The following is a 19,424-nucleotide window of genomic DNA, read 5'->3' as shown; positions in this document are numbered from 1 at the left end:
AAGAGTGACATTGACAGCAGTTTGTGTGTCAACTCGACCGACCGGATGCTTGCTTGCTTCTTATTAACGGCGTTTCATTTTAAACATTTTATATTATGCGTGTAAAGTTAGTGAAACGTATAAATTTGTAGATATCAAGAAATCAGTGTGTAGAGCAAATATAGGCATCCGACATTTTATATATAAAAGTTTAAGTGAATTATAACCTAAAGAGCGCCATGGGTGACTCGGACTTTAGTAAGTTGCTGCAGCAAGCTGAACAGTTAACTACAGAGATAGAGGGCAATGAGGAGCTGCCGAGAGTCGAACGGTCTTTGGGTCAGGTATTGGAGGCCTCACAGGAACTGTATACGAAGGTTATACAATCCGGCGCGAACGACATCCAAGCGTGAGTACCTCATTCATTTACAAAAACTTATGTCCTAAACGTATATACTGCTTGCTGCTTGTAGTGTACTGCTTGCTGTGCTGTTGGTGTGCAATAAAGAGTTATTGTATTGTATTGTATTGTATATTTCCTCTCATTCATTTTGTCTCATATAATAATTTGGCTCATATTACAATTTTACTGTTTTTTTATTTTTTATTTATTTGAATTAATAACTTAACGCTTATCCTTCATATCCATCGTATGTATTTTGTAATTAGTACCTACTAAATCTGTTATTCACCTATCACCCACTTATATTACATTAGCACATTTTATTTTAACACTACATCGCATGTTTAAGCGTTTTTATCCTTAATGGCATGTAATGTGGCACCACTGGTAGATACCACGGTTGCCGGCATTCAAACACAGGTACTGGCAGAATACCAGCGCTATAGCTTGTTTGCCGTGGAATTATGCTGAGTCAGCGCCGTATCTTCATGACATAACATGGCTCCCTGTATTACAATGTGGTTTCTCTATATCTGTTTTGTATCTTTTTGTTCTCTGTATGATTGTTAAAGTGTTTTTTTCTTCTTAATGTTTATTCCTTTGTTTTTATCAAAAACGTGTATAGAGCCATGTTATTTTGTTATGAGGAGTAAAGTTTCTATCTATCTATCTATCTATATTTAAAAAATACTCATAATACTTTTGTATTTGTTCCAGTCATCTATTATTTGGTTCTAAAGGAATAGACTTGCAGCAAATATCTCAGAAGCTAGATACATTGAGTTCCAAACGCACATTTGAGCCCTTGCAGCCAATTGCGGATTCAGATATAGAGAGTTTCCTTAAAAATGAACGAGAAAATGCCATCTTATCACTAATTGATGAAGTCAATAGAAATGTAAGTGGATTTGAATTCAATTATTGATGTTAGACGAACAATTTTACAAAATATGTCCTGAAGCCGCATTCACATTTATCTGTCATGTTGTATTGTGATGCATCAAAATGGTATCGGTTTCATACATTTTATATGGTTGCATTCACATTTATCTGATGCAGCGTGTTGTGATGGCTTGTGTTATGTTCATCAAAGTTATAGATAGGGGAGAGAGAGAGAGCATCACAACACAACATGACAGATAAATGTGAATGCGGCTTTATGTTTGTCTGCTCCACATGCTATTTTGCTCTATCTCTATAAATAAATAAAGGCTCTTTAAACCATAAAAATACTAGATATTAAAAACAAATAATCAAGGACATCTTTTATATTTATTCTGTACTTGAAACTGAAACGTTGATGGAACACTAATAACTATCAACCAAAATGTTTCATCTATGTAGCAGTACTGGGTCTTATAATGTCTGTCAAATATATTCAGGCGCTACAAACAGTTGAAGATCAGAAATGGGAGCATATGCTGTCAGAATGGAACAAGGAGAAGATAAAGCTCATGAATGCAATGATAGGTCCATCTCAGAACTGGTTGGATCTGAAGAGGACACCTGAGCCTCCGAGTATTGCAGAGACACCCAAGAAGTTTGGACAATCTGTCTTGGATAATGTGGAGATGGCGTATGCCAAGCAAGTACACCAGTACAATAAGCTGATTTTTCAAGGGTCCAAATCAAGGACAGCACTATACCAGAAATTTGCTCAGGTTGCTGAAGAGTTAAATGACCCTGTAAGTATTAGTAAATTTTATAACATCACAGGTGAAAATGAAAGCATAAGTAAAGAACCGGTCAGAGCAAATTGACCTTTCACACTGAAGGTTCCATACTTTAAAAGCAAGCAGTAAATTATTACGTCTTAGTATGTACCTATTAGTACATCTCCATAAAACAAAGTAACTTTTTGTAAGATTTTTAAAATTTACCTTTATTTGTGCTGTGAGGCCTTAGTCATTTTCAAATTTTGTATTGTTTCATGATTCAATATCAACTTTTGAGGTTTGGAACCCTAAAAAAATTACAGTCAAAGTAAAAGGTTTATGGTTTGTCTATTTTTACAGAAAGTCAAAGAGATGTGGGAGATTATAAAAACAATGGCCAACATTCCGCTCCTTGCCAGAGAAGAGGACCCCTTGAAAGTGAGAGGGAACTCGGCCAACCAGCAGTGCCTCATTGCACAGGGCAAGAAATATTTGGAAAAAAGGTTGTTTTGCTGTCTTGTTTCATGAGTGTCATTACTTAACTCTGTTTTTTCTGTTATGCTATTTTTTTCTGTAATACTAAAAACACTTTTTGTTGTACTATTGTTGAATTCAGATTATCAGATTTCATTACTCAGATAAGGAAGCATTGCCCAAGCTGAAACTGAATTTTTTTGCTTGTGTTCCATGCTTGCTTGGTCTATTATTACACAAAATTTGTAGAGGAATCGCATTCTGACACGTATTTTTTAATTACGTTATAGCCAGTTAAAGTTCCGCGTGACGTCTCGCCGTGCGACACTCCCGAACTTTGATGCGCTTCATCTTTGACAATTTTTGTTTGATTGACAAAAGAAAAAATATGTGTCCAATATCTTCTCATAATCTAACTGACAGACTGAAAAGAATATTTTTTCACTTCTCATGCTCGTAAGGTTCGTATTTTATTTATGCTGAATCTAGGCGACATAGACATAAAATGACTTTTTCTTTTTATGCTCTAGTGCATAAAGTAAAATCTTCGTCTAAGACCAAGGTAATCAGGTGTCAACAGCCACAAACAAAAAAGTTTCTATATATTTTTTAAATAATTTTTATTTTATATGAAACTAAAAATCAATCAAATCAATTAAAATAAATCAATAAAACAAAAAAATATATAATTGTATAGCAATGCATGAAAAAAAAGGTACATAGTAAGTGAACAATGTTTCCACTGTTGTTATTTCATCTCCTCGCACTCGAAGTGAAAAGCAGTGTAAAACTCGAGCATCAATCCCATTTTCCCCTCGACGTGTCTATCCACCCTCGCCGTACCGGCTCGAGTGGCTATATGAACGTCTAGGGTAAAATGGCTCGTTTTATGCTCTTGTTGTACAATCTACTATTTTACCCAGCAAACTACAATCGGAGGTGAAAAATATCCTATTCTGCTTGCTTATTTACATATGCATGCGCCGCGCAGATACAAGCAGTACATGAGCGACGTGGTCCGCACGAACCCGGGCGCGGCGCTGCGCGGCGGCGAGCCGGGCACGTACCCGCTGGTGCGCGGCTTCGTGGGGCTGCGGCTGCCGGGCGCGCAGGGGCTCGCCGACGGCGTCGTGGACGAGCGCCCGCTCTGGCCCATGGTCTACTACTGTCTGCGCAGTGGCGACGCCAACGCGGCGCTGCACTGTCTGCGCAAGGCGGGGTCAGTGTTGTAACTAACCATAGACAGATATAGAATACTAACATGAAAATCCTGCGAATTGAAGAGTATTGTCTTGGGGGCAACATAGCTTAGCACAAGAAACCCAAGATAGAAATAAGATACATTGGGACATAACAGGGACTTCATATTTATGTTATGTTATGATGTGATACACATAATTTTTTTATACACAAATTTAATTTATTCTATTCTACAAATAACTTTTTCATCAATATTAATAAAGGAATGTGAAAAAAAACGAAGGTCAAATTTCATAACTTAAAATAATATAATAAATGTTAAACTTATACCACATTCAACAGGCGAGATCATGAAGAGTTCATAGCTGCTTTAGAGGAGCATATTAGAAATCCAGAGAAAGCCCTCAGCGACAAACTGCAGACCTCTGTGAACTTCCAGTATAGAATACAAGTTCGAAATTCCACTGATCCTTACAAAAGAGCAGTAAGTATTGTACCCTGTAAGCTATAAAGATGTCTGGATCAATCCAACTCTTGAAAAGTATTGTTCACACAACATACTGTAATAAGAATTTCAGTGTAGTGTAGTGTAAAACCTGGAGAACAGAGCTGCTACTATCAATGAAAAAAATCATAAATTTTGTAGTATTTGGCATTTTGAGGGGCGTCTAAAGCACTAGTGACTATAATAAGTTCCACCGCGGGCGAGTAGCGAGAAGCAAGTGTTTTTAGAATGAAAAATTTGTCGCTCGGCGACAAAAGCGATATAATTTTCATACTAAATACACTTGCTTCTCGCTACTCGCCGGCGGTGGGACTAGTGCCTAAAAGTCACGCGATGCTTCAAATGCCTAGTGTTACGGAGAAAACTCGAAACTTCGAGCAAGGGGGAGGGAAGGGGGTTTGTTTATGAACTCTCAAAGTGAGAAATATAAATAATTTTATTACATATGAATATGACATTGGGAATTTCTAAATTTCCGAATCCAAATTGTCTTGAAACGGATTTCAACAACATACCTGATTGGTAAGATCTCAAGTCAAGGTATCGTATGATTTGCACGTGACGATAGTCTTTGGAACTTTAGTAATTTTTAATATCTCCCTATTTCCATAGCCTTCTTTAACTTTTTTTTACATTCACGAGGGAGCTTCCTTCATTCGCAGTGTCATGGGAACGTGCTCAGAGTGCCCAGTGGAAAAGAGGAGGCTGTTTTTTCCTTAGTGTAAGTCCTGTGGTGCTGCGTTTCCAGGTATACTGTGTGGTGGGCGGCTGCGACGCGGGCGACGAGCACGGGGAGGTGGCTCGCACGGCTGACGACTACCTCTGGCTGAAGCTGTCCGCCATTAAGGCTCGACCCGGCAACGAAGCGGACTCCTTCTCATACGGCGACCTGCAGAAACTTATACTGGAGGAGTATGGTATGACCATTAATCAGAACATTAAGGTCCCACCGCCGGCAAGTAGCAAGAAGAGAGTGTTTTTAGGGTTCCCTATACCCAAAGGATGCCAACGGAACCCTATTACTGAGACTCCCCTCAGTAATAGAGAGTGGAGTCCACTGTCTGTCTGTTTGCCTGTCCGTCCGTCCTCCCGTCTGTCACAGGGCTCTATCTCTTGAGTCGTAATAGATAGACACTTGAATTTTTTACAGATTATTTATTACTGTGGCCGCTATAACAACAAATACTAAAAACAATAAAATAAATATTTAAAGGGGGCTCCCATGCAACAAACGTGATTGTTATACCGTTTTTTGCTTGATATTAATAACGGCAACAGGTAGACACTTGAAATATTCACAGACTCTTTAGTTGTATAATCACTTTAAAAATAAATAAGTAATTTAAAATAAAATAAATATTTAAGGGGGGCTCCCATATAACAACTTGATTTTTTTGCCGTTCTCTTCGTGCGCGAGTCCGACCGAAATTTTGATACTAAAAATCAGTCCTCTCTACTCGCAGGCGGTGGAACTAGTGCCTAACAGTTCGGCCATCACTGCATCGCGAGCATGTTTTCTGTTCATTGCGTGTGGTGATAGGTTATTGTGCCCATAGCGTTTCCGCCGCGCAATGAAGAGAGCAAAGCTTAGTCGTGCTTATTGATGTGAATCTTGTTTTGTGCTGCATGGGTAAAGTCTTCCTCTTTCGTTAACAAATAGTCTTGTATTGTGCGTAATATTACAGGTGAAACACATTACCACGCGTATGAGAAACCTCTGGTATACTTCCAAGTGCTGGCCCTGACTGGGCAATTTGAACCAGCAATCGAATTCCTATCTAGAATACCAAGGTAACCTTAAAATTGTGTATTCTGTATTTAGTAGTACTTATAGAATTTTTGAATTTGAGTATTTGAATTTCAAGTTTTTTAAATAAAAAATGTTAAGGCGTGTAATGTGTAATATTGAAGTTATAAATGATTTTCCAGATACCGAGTACACGGTGTTCACATGGCGTTAGCGCTTCATGATGTCTATATGTTGGGGACACCTCGCAACGTACAGGCACCATTATGTAAGTACTCCTCGATACTTTGTATTCATACGATTTTTCACTGCAATGCTCTTTAAATAGCACAACGATTTTCTTCTAGTATCGGTGGATACAGACGACCCGTCGCCTCTTCGTCGTCTGAACCTGGCCAGACTGCTTCTTCTCTATGTGAGAAAATTCGAACTCACTGATCCGTCTGACGCATTACACTACTACTTTTTCCTAAGGTTAGTTACGTATGAGCTTATTTCTTAGAAATATTAATTTGTCAATGTACAGTCGAGTGCAAAGATATCGCACGTCCAAAGTTACAAAAATATGTATACACGACCTTAACGTTAAGTCCATAAAGTCGTGTATACATAATTTTGTAACTTTGGCCGTGTCGATATCTTTGCACTAGACTTTACTAAAAATCTCCCATTAATTCGCTCTTGAACATTTGACAAGTTCTTGAACATTTGACAAGTTCTTGATATTTTATAAGATAGATATCTGTAGTATCGTCGTTATTGATTTTGATCGTGTATGTAAACGGAGACAGCAACACAGATATCTAAAATTATATATAAAATGGTGAAACAGATCCTTAGGACCTCCGTTAAGTCGTTTGGGGTGTTGTTTCAATAGGTTTCAATTTTTAACCCCCGACGCAAAAAGAGGGGTGTTGTAAGTTTGACCGCTATGTGTGCCTGTGTGTGTGTCTGTCTGTGGCACCGTAGCTCTTAAACTGGTGGACCGATTTGAATGCGTTTTTTTTTATTTGAAAGCAGGTTTTCTAGCGATGGTTCTTAGATATGTTTCATCAAAATCGGTTTAGCCGTTTTTAAGGTATTGAACTTTGACTTGACAAGTCGGGGGTTTTCCAACTTTTTGATGGTTAGGTTATCAATAGAGCAGTGACCGCGCCTCACGCAGCGCTCCTTTATTAAATGACTAAAAACAAGCGCGCCAAACCTTGCAGCCGCACGACTTAGCGGAGGCTCTTAAACTCTTTTTGTAATACCATAGAATGAACTAATTAGAATAGAATGAATAATTTGAAGACGCGTGCCGTCGCTTTATGTTTTTGAAATAATCATGTATGTTTGGAAGAACATATGTGATTTTCCCACTAACGTCGATAAGCCAAACACAGGGAAGCTTAAAGTTCCATCTTACAGACTCGCTAAAACCAAAAAGTCGTTTCTTGGAAATTACATACGTTTTTATAATAGAATTCTAAAAAATATGACTAATGAAACGGATACAAAATTTAAATCTATTGTCAAGAAGACATTAATAACTAAGGCGAATTATAAAATTAATGATTATATCATGGACAGGGATATTTGGAAATAATTCCGATCCGCAAAGTATTGCCTGATTCAATAAATCATACCATAGAAACCTGAAAGACCCGGAAGGCAAGAACCTATTCATGTGTTGCTGCACCGACCTGGCGCTGGAGAGCCGCGACTACGAGCTGCTGTTCGGGAGCGGCGAGACCGACGCCGGCGCGCCCGGCCGCCCCGGCCTGCTGGACCAGTTCAACAACCCACACATTGACAGCAAGGTTTGTGCCAAACCGGCCAAGTGCGAATTGAACTCGCGTGCCCTCTCCACGCTTCCGTATCATTGCTTTATTACTTACTTGCATCTAAATATTCTGACCCCGTTTGATGCGTTAGTTACGGAGGTAACGTAATTTTTTAATATAAACTATTTTTTTTACAGGTTATCGCTCTAAATGTCGCAGAACAGCTTGTCAACAAAGGTCTATTTGAAGATGCTATCACCGTATATGACATAGCTGGGGTAAATGAAATTTATTTCTTTATTTGGAGTTAGTTATTAGTGAGATAGTGGAGTTTGTTGTGAGGAGTTAGTTTATAATATAAACTTTATATGGTAAGCTTTTTATAAGTAACCATTTAAATAGCCTAACTTGAAAAAAAAAACATTTTAGAATATTATTTTAACTGTAAAATACTCAATGAGTTGCTAGAAGGAATCCTAAAAAAAAGCTATTTAGGTAGTCCATCTGTTAGATTATCAGAAAATATTCGACACGTGTGTCACGCACGGGTCCCCACTCCAGAACTTTGATGCGCTCCATCTTTGAAATACAAGTGAAAAACAGAGCGTATAGCTCGTATATAAAACCCGCTTTACCCTCTGCTTCGCCTGCGGCTCGGGTGAAAATGAAAGTATATGTTTTTTTTTTCAGAACATGGAGAAAGTTTTGGAGTTGTACTGCCTGCTGCTGCCTCAAGTGGTGTCGCTGGGCGGCGCGGCGGGCGCGCTGCGGGCGCGGCTGGCGGCGCGCGCTCCGGCCGTGGGGCGCCGCGCGCGCGCCGCGCCGCTGCCGCCCGCGCTCCTCGACGCCTTCACCAAGCTGTGCCGGCTGTGCACCTTCTTTGATCATTTCCATGCCGAGAATTATGACGCTGCGCTCGAGGTTCGTTGCGTATTAACATGTTTGCTACCGATAGTCAGGTCTGGGTCTTCTTTATGTGTTGCGCACATTTTATCATGCCATTCAATGCAACTTTGAACATGACACTACCGTGAGACCATACATATAAAAAATGTGACAGTGGCATTTGTTTATTTATTTATTTCATACCTCGCTGACTGTATTTCAGCAAATAAACTTATTTGATTTTATAATGATTGAGGAAGCTCCTAGTAAAAATTTCTAGGTAACGGCGTCAATGATTGCCCTGATCGCTCTAATTCAAATTTCTAACCAGACTTGTTAGGTTTAAAGGCCTCCGCTAAATCGCGCGAGCGCACGTGCGGGCGCCAAGCGGTGCGCCCGCGCGAGTGAGCGCAGTCCCTAATCGCGTGCTTCCATTTGTATAACGACTGTCCAGACGTTGCGGGAGTGCGAGCTGGTGCCGCTGAGCCGCGGCGAGCTGGAGGCGCGCGTGGCGGGCGCCCGCGCCGCGTCGGGAGCGTTGCTGCGCGCGCTGCCCGCCGTGCTGCGCGCCGCCTGCACCATGCTGCTCGCGCAGCGCCAGCGGCTCCGGCAGCCGCCGCACCTCGCCGCGCACGACAAGGTCAGCGGCCCCACTAGTGTAGTGCGAGCAGGACACGCGCTCTGCCGCCGTGCTGCGCGCCGCCTGCACCATGCTGCTCGCGCAGCGCCAGCGGCTCCGGCAGCCGCCGCACCTCGCCGCGCACGACAAGGTCAGCGGCCCCACTAGTGTAGTGCGAGCAGGACACGCGCTCTGCCGCCGTGCTGCGCGCCGCCTGCACCATGCTGCTCGCGCAGCGCCAGCGGCTCCGGCAGCCGCCGCACCTCGCCGCGCACGACAAGGTCAGCGGCCCCACTAGTGTAGTGCGAGCAGGACACGCGCTCTGCCGCCGTGCTGCGCGCCGCCTGCACCATGCTGCTCGCGCAGCGCCAGCGGCTCCGGCAACCGCCGCACCTCGCCGCGCACGACAAGGTCAGCGGCCCCACTAGTGTAGTGCGAGCAGGACACGCGCTCTGCCGCCGTGCTGCGCGCCGCCTGCACCATGCTGCTCGCGCAGCGCCAGCGGCTCCGGCAGCCGCCGCACCTCGCCGCGCACGACAAGGTCAGCGGCCCCACTAGTGTAGTGCGAGCAGGACACGCGCTCTGCCGCCGTGCTGCGCGCCGCCTGCACCATGCTGCTCGCGCAGCGCCAGCGGCTCCGGCAGCCGCCGCACCTCGCCGCGCACGACAAGGTCAGCGGCCCCACTAGTGTAGTGCGAGCAGGACACGCGCTCTGCCGCCGTGCTGCGCGCCGCCTGCACCATGCTGCTCGCGCAGCGCCAGCGGCTCCGGCAGCCGCCGCACCTCGCCGCGCACGACAAGGTCAGCGGCCCCACTAGTGTAGTGCGAGCAGGACACGCGCTCTGCCGCCGTGCTGCGCGCCGCCTGCACCATGCTGCTCGCGCAGCGCCAGCGGCTCCGGCAGCCGCCGCACCTCGCCGCGCACGACAAGGTCAGCGGCCCCACTAGTGTAGTGCGAGCAGGACACGCGCTCTGCCGCCGTGCTGCGCGCCGCCTGCACCATGCTGCTCGCGCAGCGCCAGCGGCTCCGGCAACCGCCGCACCTCGCCGCGCACGACAAGGTCAGCGGCCCCACTAGTGTAGTGCGAGCAGGACACGCGCTCTGCCGCCGTGCTGCGCGCCGCCTGCACCATGCTGCTCGCGCAGCGCCAGCGGCTCCGGCAACCGCCGCACCTCGCCGCGCACGACAAGGTCAGCGGCCCACTAGTGTAGTGCGAGCAGGACACGCGCTCTGCCGCCGTGCTGCGCGCCGCCTGCACCATGCTGCTCGCGCAGCGCCAGCGGCTCCGGCAGCCGCCGCACCTCGCCGCGCACGACAAGGTCAGCGGCCCCACTAGTGTAGTGCGAGCAGGACACGCGCTCTGCCGCCGTGCTGCGCGCCGCCTGCACCATGCTGCTCGCGCAGCGCCAGCGGCTCCGGCAGCCGCCGCACCTCGCCGCGCACGACAAGGTCAGCGGCCCCACTAGTGTAGTGCGAGCAGGACACGCGCTCTGCCGCCGTGCTGCGCGCCGCCTGCACCATGCTGCTCGCGCAGCGCCAGCGGCTCCGGCAGCCGCCGCACCTCGCCGCGCACGACAAGGTCAGCGGCCCCACTAGTGTAGTGCGAGCAGGACACGCGCTCTGCCGCCGTGCTGCGCGCCGCCTGCACCATGCTGCTCGCGCAGCGCCAGCGGCTCCGGCAGCCGCCGCACCTCGCCGCGCACGACAAGGTCAGCGGCCCCACTAGTGTAGTGCGAGCAGGACACGCGCTCTGCCGCCGTGCTGCGCGCCGCCTGCACCATGCTGCTCGCGCAGCGCCAGCGGCTCCGGCAGCCGCCGCACCTCGCCGCGCACGACAAGGTCAGCGGCCCCACTAGTGTAGTGCGAGCAGGACACGCGCTCTGCCGCCGTGCTGCGCGCCGCCTGCACCATGCTGCTCGCGCAGCGCCAGCGGCTCCGGCAGCCGCCGCACCTCGCCGCGCACGACAAGGTCAGCGGCCCCACTAGTGTAGTGCGAGCAGGACACGCGCTCTGCCGCCGTGCTGCGCGCCGCCTGCACCATGCTGCTCGCGCAGCGCCAGCGGCTCCGGCAGCCGCCGCACCTCGCCGCGCACGACAAGGTCAGCGGCCCCACTAGTGTAGTGCGAGCAGGACACGCGCTCTGCCGCCGTGCTGCGCGCCGCCTGCACCATGCTGCTCGCGCAGCGCCAGCGGCTCCGGGTTTTACGCTCTAAATCCCCAAAGTAACTCATGTCGTCACGTTATGGACGCCTACTAAAATACTCGTCTATTAATGCTCTTTCTGTTACATTAACGATCCACTTAAGTAATTCTAAATGTATGATGGGGAAATTGCCTCAGAAGACCAAATATCAGGGTTTTATGTTTGGGAAATATTTTATTTTAGTTCAAGATCCTATGTATATGTAACCATGAAAGCAATGATTGTATTTTTAAATGATTATGCACCGGATACGGGACTTCGTCAGAATGTGCGTACAAATGACCTTACTTATAACAGAGGTGAAAGTCAAGAAGTCGCATAATAAATAGTAGTGTTTCCGGCAGTGAAACATGCGTTAAAAAGCCGATTCTGTTTAATTGTCATTATTCCCGTTTATTTTTATTAAGTTAGTGGTCCTCCGAGCCGGATGCAACAGATGGCTCTACTAGTGTGAGTGACCCTCATCTTTATTCAACAGCAACTGGAGTGGCTGCGCGAGCAAGCGGAGGTGCTGAACACGTTCGCGGGCAACATCGCGTACCGCATGCCCGGCGACACCTACAGCCAGCTGGCGCAGGTGCAGATACTGATGCACTAACGATCTAGAAAACTATTCAATTAAATATTTTCGTCAAATCAGTCTTTATTTTTCATTGTGGATCATCACGAGTTTTACATCTTTAACAAAGGGTCTGAATATTGTTATGTCAACACCTTAACTGCACACTGAGCGCCGTTAGGATTATTTTTACATCGTGCACCTGCACATAAGGAGGTGCATTTATAGGTTTCATTCTATATCTTAGTCTTGTTATATGTATTTTCTTTTACACCAGGGAGGTGCAAGTGCACCCCCTTGTATAGATGAATTAGCGAGAGCTTGGAATTGCATTTGTAGGGGTTGTACGGTTCGCATGAAAAGGAGAATAACTTAAGTATTTCTCTTAATTTAATGAAATTACATACCCTTCTGCGGTATATATAGTTCTCCGGATGATTTCTTGATCAAAATCGTCTATACTGCCGATGACGGACAAGTACGTAACTTTTTCTTACTGGGAGAGGTGATTTTTTTGTTGCTTGGAATTTATCACTCTTAGTCTCAGACAATATTATAAACAGTCGAGAGAGAAGCACCTGTAGATTTTTCAAGTAACTGGACAGCCGTAAAAGGTGAATTAAAATTTTTCATCAGTTCAAAATATTTATAACAGTTCAAAATAATTTGCTTACTTTGACTCTCAATCGGACCATAATTATATATTTAAGGAGAACCAACAGCTAAAACACAATATATGTAGTAGGAATAGCAACACAGACCACAGATAGTTTACATGTTTAAGCTTAATTTAACCGAACAAACAGTTATATTAAATACCCCCCGGGAAGTGAGGTGTCATTTTCTATGTATTTTTGTGCGCTGAATCGAATGAGACCATATCCATACTCATAGGATCAATATTTTGCAAGATGTTTGTTGAAAACAGAAATCAAAATATTTTTATTTTAACTCGACCACATCTTGAGAAACTATTGTAGGTAAGTGATTTTTAGACTGTTCTATGTTTTCAACAAAAACCCTTCATATCTCGCAAAATATGAATCCTATGAGTATGGGTATGGTCTCATTCGATTCAGCGCAAAAAATTACATAGAAAATGATACCTCATGCCTCACTTGCTTAGTTTATAAAATTTGCATTTTTTTAAACGTTGGCCCCTGCTCATACCCCCTGGGAGAGGGTAGGACGCATAAATTTTGGTAGGACTCGGCAGATCCTCATTTCTGGTGCCAAGATAAAAGTTATAAACAAAGTTTTATTGATGTACATGTTTTGCCACCAAACTGTCTTATTTAGTCTTATTTTACCTGTGCTAGTGTAACTTCTACCTAGTCGTACGAGCCCAGAAAGAATTATTTTGAAAATTGTGAGAATACAATAAAATCAGCCGTTAAAATATAGGTACGCACAATGTTGGTTCCTTTTTAGAAAAATAATGGCTCTGTCCATTGGAGGACAATTTTGCCAGTGTCTAGTAGGTTTCGCCGTTGTACGGTAAAAAAATTCTATAAAACGAAATATGAGCGGAAATGGTGGATGAACGATGACAGCGCGAATTAAGAAATATTATTTACATTGTGCGTAGGACAATGTAAATAATATTTCATAATATTTAGAATTTGACACTGACATTATTTTGGAATTTTCTTCTTCAATATAATTATTATTACAAACCTCTGTTTATGCTGATAGTACGGGAAAAGAGAAATTTCAAATATAAAATGCCTATAAACTACAGTACCACTACATATGCCACGCCCATGCGAACACTTGCTACTGACTGAAGAGCTTTGCGCTCATATGGCTCCATGGCCAGAAAAAAACTTGCAGTGCCAATAAATTTTTTTTTACTCGCTTGTGTTTACATCAAATTCATCTGTCCCCGGCTACTTGAATGGTCAAACGCTGTAATAAATTCGCTCTGCAAGCTGTCTCCTCACTTCCATGCCTATGTACAAATCATTGACATTATCATCAGGCATTTCAGTCGCTTCATTCGTTGCTGGCAGACATTCTGTTTCTACATAAGGGTCTGCGTCTAAGCCAGCTCGTATGCAAAAGTTGTGCAGCACCGCACAAGCATTAATGATCTTAGCTGCTCTTTGGGGTGAGTAGTGTAGAGGTCTTTTGTGGAGGCATTGCCATCGGCCCTTCAGTTTTCCTATACATCGGTTGATGCAGCTCTTGGTGCGGCCGTGGAAGTGGTTGTATTGTGACTCGGGAGTGCCCTGCGGGGCGTGGGGGATTGGAGTCATGAGCCACGCTCGTTGCGGGTATTTGTTGTCGGCTGCAAAAAAGGGCGATGTTTGATGTTCCAATGGTATAATCCAGGGGATAAATATCTATTCAGCGTTAAACTGGGGTTCCACCAGAGATGAGCGAGGAATGTGTTTGTCACAACCCAATCGTTTTTTTTTATTCGACTGGATGGCAAACGAGCAAGTGGGTCTCCTGATGGTAAGAGATCACCACCGCCAATAGACAACTGCAACACCAGGGGGATTGCAGTTGCGTTGCCAACCTAGAGGCCTAAGATGGGGTACCTCAAGTGCCAGTAGTTTCACCAGCTGTCTTACTCTCCACGCCGAAACAACAGTGCAAGCACTGCTGCTTCACGGCAGGATTAGCGAGCAAGATGGTGGTAGCGATCCGGGCGGACCTTGCACAAGGTCCTACCACCTGCGAAGTAACGCTTCATTTATCTATCCTCGCTCCGCAGTTTCTCTGAGAATGAAGCGTTTCTATTGGTCCATGACGAACACATTCCGCGCACATCTCTGGTGGAAACGCAGCCTTAGTGTTAAACAAATGTATCGAAAATACAAACTGAGACATGGATGCACAGAAAAACCAGAAGAAGAGACCAGTGCTAGGAATCGAACCCAGGTATTTTTCTAAAAAAACAACAACAATATTTCCATAACTTAGGGCGGAAGTACCGGTTGTGGCCACTGTACGTTAGTGGCCATTTATTGTTTAAATATACGTTTGAAATGAATTTATAGTAATAAATCATTATAAACTTTATTCGTTTCAGTATAAACTCACTAAACATATTATTTTAATATTATAACTTTTTATATATGACTGCAAATGTCAACTGGCCAAAAACGGGCTTAAGGTGGCCAAAACTGGTACTTCTACCCTATGCAGTCTAAATGTATGAAACAAAAAAACCTATAACATCATAATATAACTATAATGTACTTACATTTCATTTCAATATTGGTAATAAACTTTTTTCTGATATAGGAAGTGTCTTGAAAATGGAAAAGCACTTACTTAGTCGACTATACCAAAACCACTGATTAAAAGAAAGGTCTGAAATCGGGTGATTTGTGTTGCATAATACTGAATTGCATGACAGATATGGTTCTCATAATGAGTGAACGTGGCATGGCATGTTCACTAGGTCTATCTAGCCACTTTCTTGTATTCTGACCAGAACCTACATACCAATAAACCACGCTGTTTCCCCATGCCGGCTGATCTCTTCAACGAAGGGTCTGATATTCATCTGGTTCCAAATGTAGGCGTTGCTCGCGGCGCCACCGAAGCGACAGCAGACTGCTATTATCCTCAGATCGGCGTCACAAATCTGTAAAGTGATTATTTTCTATTTGTCAGTAGAATATCATAATATTAGTATAGGGCTTTAAATATACATACAACATAAACAGCGTGCTGTGCTTTTTTTATTAAAATCTAACCAGCAATCAACTTCTTACTCACTAACACTCTTTGTCGGACCCTAACTGATTGTTCCTCTCACCCGCTCAAAGGTTGACTATTAGAGATCCCTTAAAGAAATAAGTCTGCCTTTGTAAAAGTATTTAAAATTTGTCAATTGTATTTGCTTTCTTTTATTTTGCACAATAAAGAGTTTACATACATACTCTATCTCACTTACTTGATAGTAAGTGCAAATGAGGCCGTTTTTACAACAAGTCAACAATAAGTACAGTCAGCAAAAATGCTTGTATTAAAAATATATTTTTTAATTTAAACTTAATCATTATCATTACTCAAGCAATTAGATATTTACATTGAATGACCAAATTAAATGTACCTATGTTAAAGCTTGCATATATGTACCTATGTACTCTTTATTGTATAAAATAAGTAAACAAACATAATTGACAAACATTGAGATATATGTACAAAGGCGAACTTATCCCTTTAAGGGATATCTACCAGTCGACCTTTGAGTGGATGAGAGAAGCATTCAGGAGCTTGTATGTTGCAGTAAAAACTTACAATTTGCGCATGTATTGAGTATTGACATTTTTTATCGTAAAATGCTTCCTCATCGTCTCTTGGACATAGTATTTCGACATAAGTACCATCAATGCACCCAATTGTTTCGGGAAAGTGATATTTCCTGTAGAATCTGAAATTCAAAATTATTAGAATAATATTAAAGCATATGTACTTATATAGAACAGCATTAAATTATTTAAGCTCAAAGTCAAGCCATACCCTTCTTTAATAAGTGCCCTCTGAGCAGAACTAGATGGGAATACAACCCATTTGTCCAATTCAGCATTGAGACCTTCAATAATGATTTTGATGACCCTGCTCACTGATTTCTGTGATATTTTAACATTGAAGTCTTTGCCCACTGACTTTTGATGAGACCCACTTGCCAAGAACGACAAAGTCAGTAACACCTGCAGTTTGAAGTATGAATCAGTTTTTGTTAAAGTAAATTTTTCAATACATAGTTAGATACACATTTATGTTGACTGTGCATTTTTGATACCTATACTGCATTGTCATCCAATGTAAGTAGGTGAAATATGATATGAATTGCAAAATTTTGCCTCAACATACTAGAACCATGTAAGTAGCTAATTTCTTTGTAACAGGTAGTATCCGGCACGAAGGACCAACTTTTCTTTATCAATGAAAAATTATTTAAAATGGTTACTAAAGCTTGCCTTTAATGGGAACGGTATACCGTTAGATCGCTGTGTTGGTGTTACAACTGGCTCCAAAATACTTAAAATTCGATGGAAAACCGTTCGGTTTACTCCACAGTTTTTTAGTAAGTATGAGTCGGGAAGATTGATGCAGTCAGATACATCCCTCAGATGCCAACGAGCAATCTTTTCTTTATGAGAACTACCCCTAAGCAACTTCAATTTCAGAAGAGTATTCATGTTGACGAGTTTTATTCTAGTTTTTGAGAAACTCACAAACCTTATTCACAAACAAACAATTTTGTTATTGTACCGTTCTGCTTCCGCCGATCCGTCAGTGTCAAACTCGATGTGGGAATTATTAGTTTTTCTTTTTACAGTAAATCTGTTAAAAAAAATTCAAAATTCATAAAACTCACAAATTAGTAAGTAATGTAATTAATAAAATGAAAATTACACCATTCTTTACATTTCCAGAGTATTTCCAAACGAAATAAATGTTACGCCAACCAATGTCAACTGTCAAAGTCAAGTTAAAGTTAACTAAGTTGAAGGAATATGGAATGAACCCGTAAAAAGAAATAAGATGTTTACAAGAAAAAACAACAAAAAAATTAAGTTATTCCTATTGGAATCTCCAGAAGTACTGAGATAACTGCAACACAGATCGATAGGTTGCTGTATCAGGACATTTCATTTCGGCTTTAATTCATGGTTGCTAAAGTTATTGTAAAGTTTGTGCAATGGAAAGGCGTAAAGCTAGTCCCGAGCAGTTGAACATGCTTCTGCATTTCCTTGAGGAAGACAAAGAACTGGCTATTGGAAAGTTTACGGGGTTGGAAGGCAGAATTCGGCAAACCAATGCGTGGATTAAAATTACTGAAAAACTTAATGCAAACTCGGGTTTTGGGTCTGGTGCAATAAAAACTCCTGATAAATGGCAACAGGTACCTAAGCTAAAGTCTCAAAAAGTATTTTATAAGTTTAGTGGATTTTAGTAGTTTAGGTCTGATATAATATTTCTTTGTAGACATGGAGAGACTGGAAATCAAATGTAAAAAAGAAAGCTTTTAAAATAAGAAAAAGTCGTTTTACTCCTGGCTGCAATGCAAACACGCAGCTCTCGGACTCTGAAGAAAAGATCTTGAGACTCATATGCACAAATACATCAGTGTTTGGTCTTCCTGGGGTTCCTGAAACATCAGTTATCTCTTCAAATCATATGGTAAATATTAACTACATCTTTACTTCGCCTTTGTTTATTACCAGTTTTAATTTAAGTTGTAATGTTTGTATGTAAGTTACTTGTCTGTTTCAAATCGCGCTAATCAAATTTCACTCATTTTAAGAGGTTGCATGACTTGAAATTTTGGTATGGATATGCAAATAAGAAAAAGTTTAGTCAGCAAAAGACTTACATCAGGCATGATCTTTTCAAAACAACTTATTTCTGTTTCAGATCCCAACACAGAGCAGTGTTTCAAATGAGATGTGCAGTTCAGATCCTTCTACCAGTAATATAGTTAGATCATTTCTACATTTTAAATTAATATTACATGCTATTTATAATGTTAAGCTTTGTTATGTTTTTTTTTAGAAATGGCCTTCAGACCCGCATCATTTTAGTCAAGCAGACATTGACATGAGCTTAAATGATGGAGTTGGCCATGATGTTGACCAAGCCATAGGGTCCAATGAAGTGTCCTCTGCACCAGTGGCAGGGAAACCGTTATGGAAACGAGGAAGGCCAGTCCGTTAGTATTAATTGAGGAATTAATTTACAAATGTATGTTTCATATCTTTGAATTACAGCACAGGACACCATACATGGAAGTCCTTATGTCAAGCCATATGTCCCTGTTCAAGGGCCATAGGACATTATCATCAATATCACCATCCATCATACATATTGTAATTTCTCCTACCAAATTTTTCAGGACTGGTTCATGACAGGCTTTTAAACTTGGAAGAGGAAAGAATAAAAATAGAGAAGCAAAAACTTTTGGAAAAGAAGAGATGCAATAATATAAGACTCAAAATGGAGAAAGATAGAATTGAAATTGAGAAGCAAAGAAATGTTTTATTAGAAAAGTTAGTACTTTAGATAGTTTTATAGAATTTTACATTTTATTTGCAAACAATTAATATTTTCTGTTTTAACTTTCAGGCTACTAGCAGCTGTTGAAGTAGTAGTTCACCGATAACACAATTTTTTACACTTAACTAGTTAACGTAAATCGATATATTATAAGATAAGATTAGTACATTAGGTAATGCCATGACATAGACTAAGATTGTGATATGATATTAAATAATTTGCATATATTTTTGATGCATTATTGGATGCCTAGCTGTAGAATCAAATGGTCAACAGAAATTATAATAGCTTAATTTTAATGTTTTTAATTCAGGGGTTCCCAATCTTTTTACCCGACTGCCCGAAGGAGGGTTATTTTATTATACTCTTGACTCCCTTTAAAAGTTGTATTTTTTTTTGCGACGC

At 42.5% G+C, this 19,424-nt stretch overlaps 2 protein-coding genes and 1 long non-coding RNA gene across 4 annotated transcripts in view; 2 read left to right on the top strand and 1 right to left on the bottom strand.

The window, feature by feature from the left end:
* LOC141426817 (uncharacterized) overlaps positions 1-19,424 on the bottom strand; it is a 62,355-nt gene that overhangs the window by 10,378 nt on the left and 32,553 nt on the right. The gene's annotated exons all lie outside the window — the stretch shown is intronic.
* On the top strand, positions 5-12,077 carry LOC141426809 (nuclear pore complex protein Nup93-like). Of its 2 annotated transcripts, none has more exons than XM_074085993.1 (15): positions 5-388; positions 1,100-1,280; positions 1,765-2,067; positions 2,398-2,540; positions 3,503-3,730; positions 4,054-4,195; positions 4,965-5,133; positions 5,902-6,007; positions 6,146-6,231; positions 6,311-6,437; positions 7,597-7,765; positions 7,927-8,007; positions 8,420-8,650; positions 9,069-9,254; positions 11,916-12,077. In XM_074085993.1, the coding sequence occupies exons 1-15, from the start codon at positions 219-221 to the stop codon at positions 12,033-12,035; spliced, it is 2,442 nt and encodes an 813-aa protein (XP_073942094.1). In that variant the 5' UTR covers positions 5-218; the 3' UTR covers positions 12,036-12,077. The 2 variants fall into 2 exon arrangements, with proteins under 2 accessions (XP_073942094.1, XP_073942095.1); XM_074085994.1 differs by lacking the exon at positions 11,916-12,077 and having other exon boundaries at positions 24-388; positions 8,420-8,468; positions 8,550-8,650; positions 9,069-9,416.
* LOC141426816 (uncharacterized) lies at positions 17,462-19,345 on the top strand. The gene is made up of 6 exons (XM_074086003.1): positions 17,462-17,868; positions 17,952-18,146; positions 18,381-18,443; positions 18,519-18,675; positions 18,859-19,012; positions 19,089-19,345. The coding sequence occupies exons 1-6, from the start codon at positions 17,665-17,667 to the stop codon at positions 19,123-19,125; spliced, it is 810 nt and encodes a 269-aa protein (XP_073942104.1). The 5' UTR covers positions 17,462-17,664; the 3' UTR covers positions 19,126-19,345.

Source organism: Choristoneura fumiferana, chromosome 3 (assembly GCF_025370935.1).
Source record: "Choristoneura fumiferana chromosome 3, NRCan_CFum_1, whole genome shotgun sequence".
In the NCBI taxonomy this organism is placed as follows: Eukaryota; Metazoa; Arthropoda; class Insecta; order Lepidoptera; family Tortricidae; genus Choristoneura; species Choristoneura fumiferana.
This window is presented reverse-complemented; position numbering and strand designations above follow the sequence as displayed.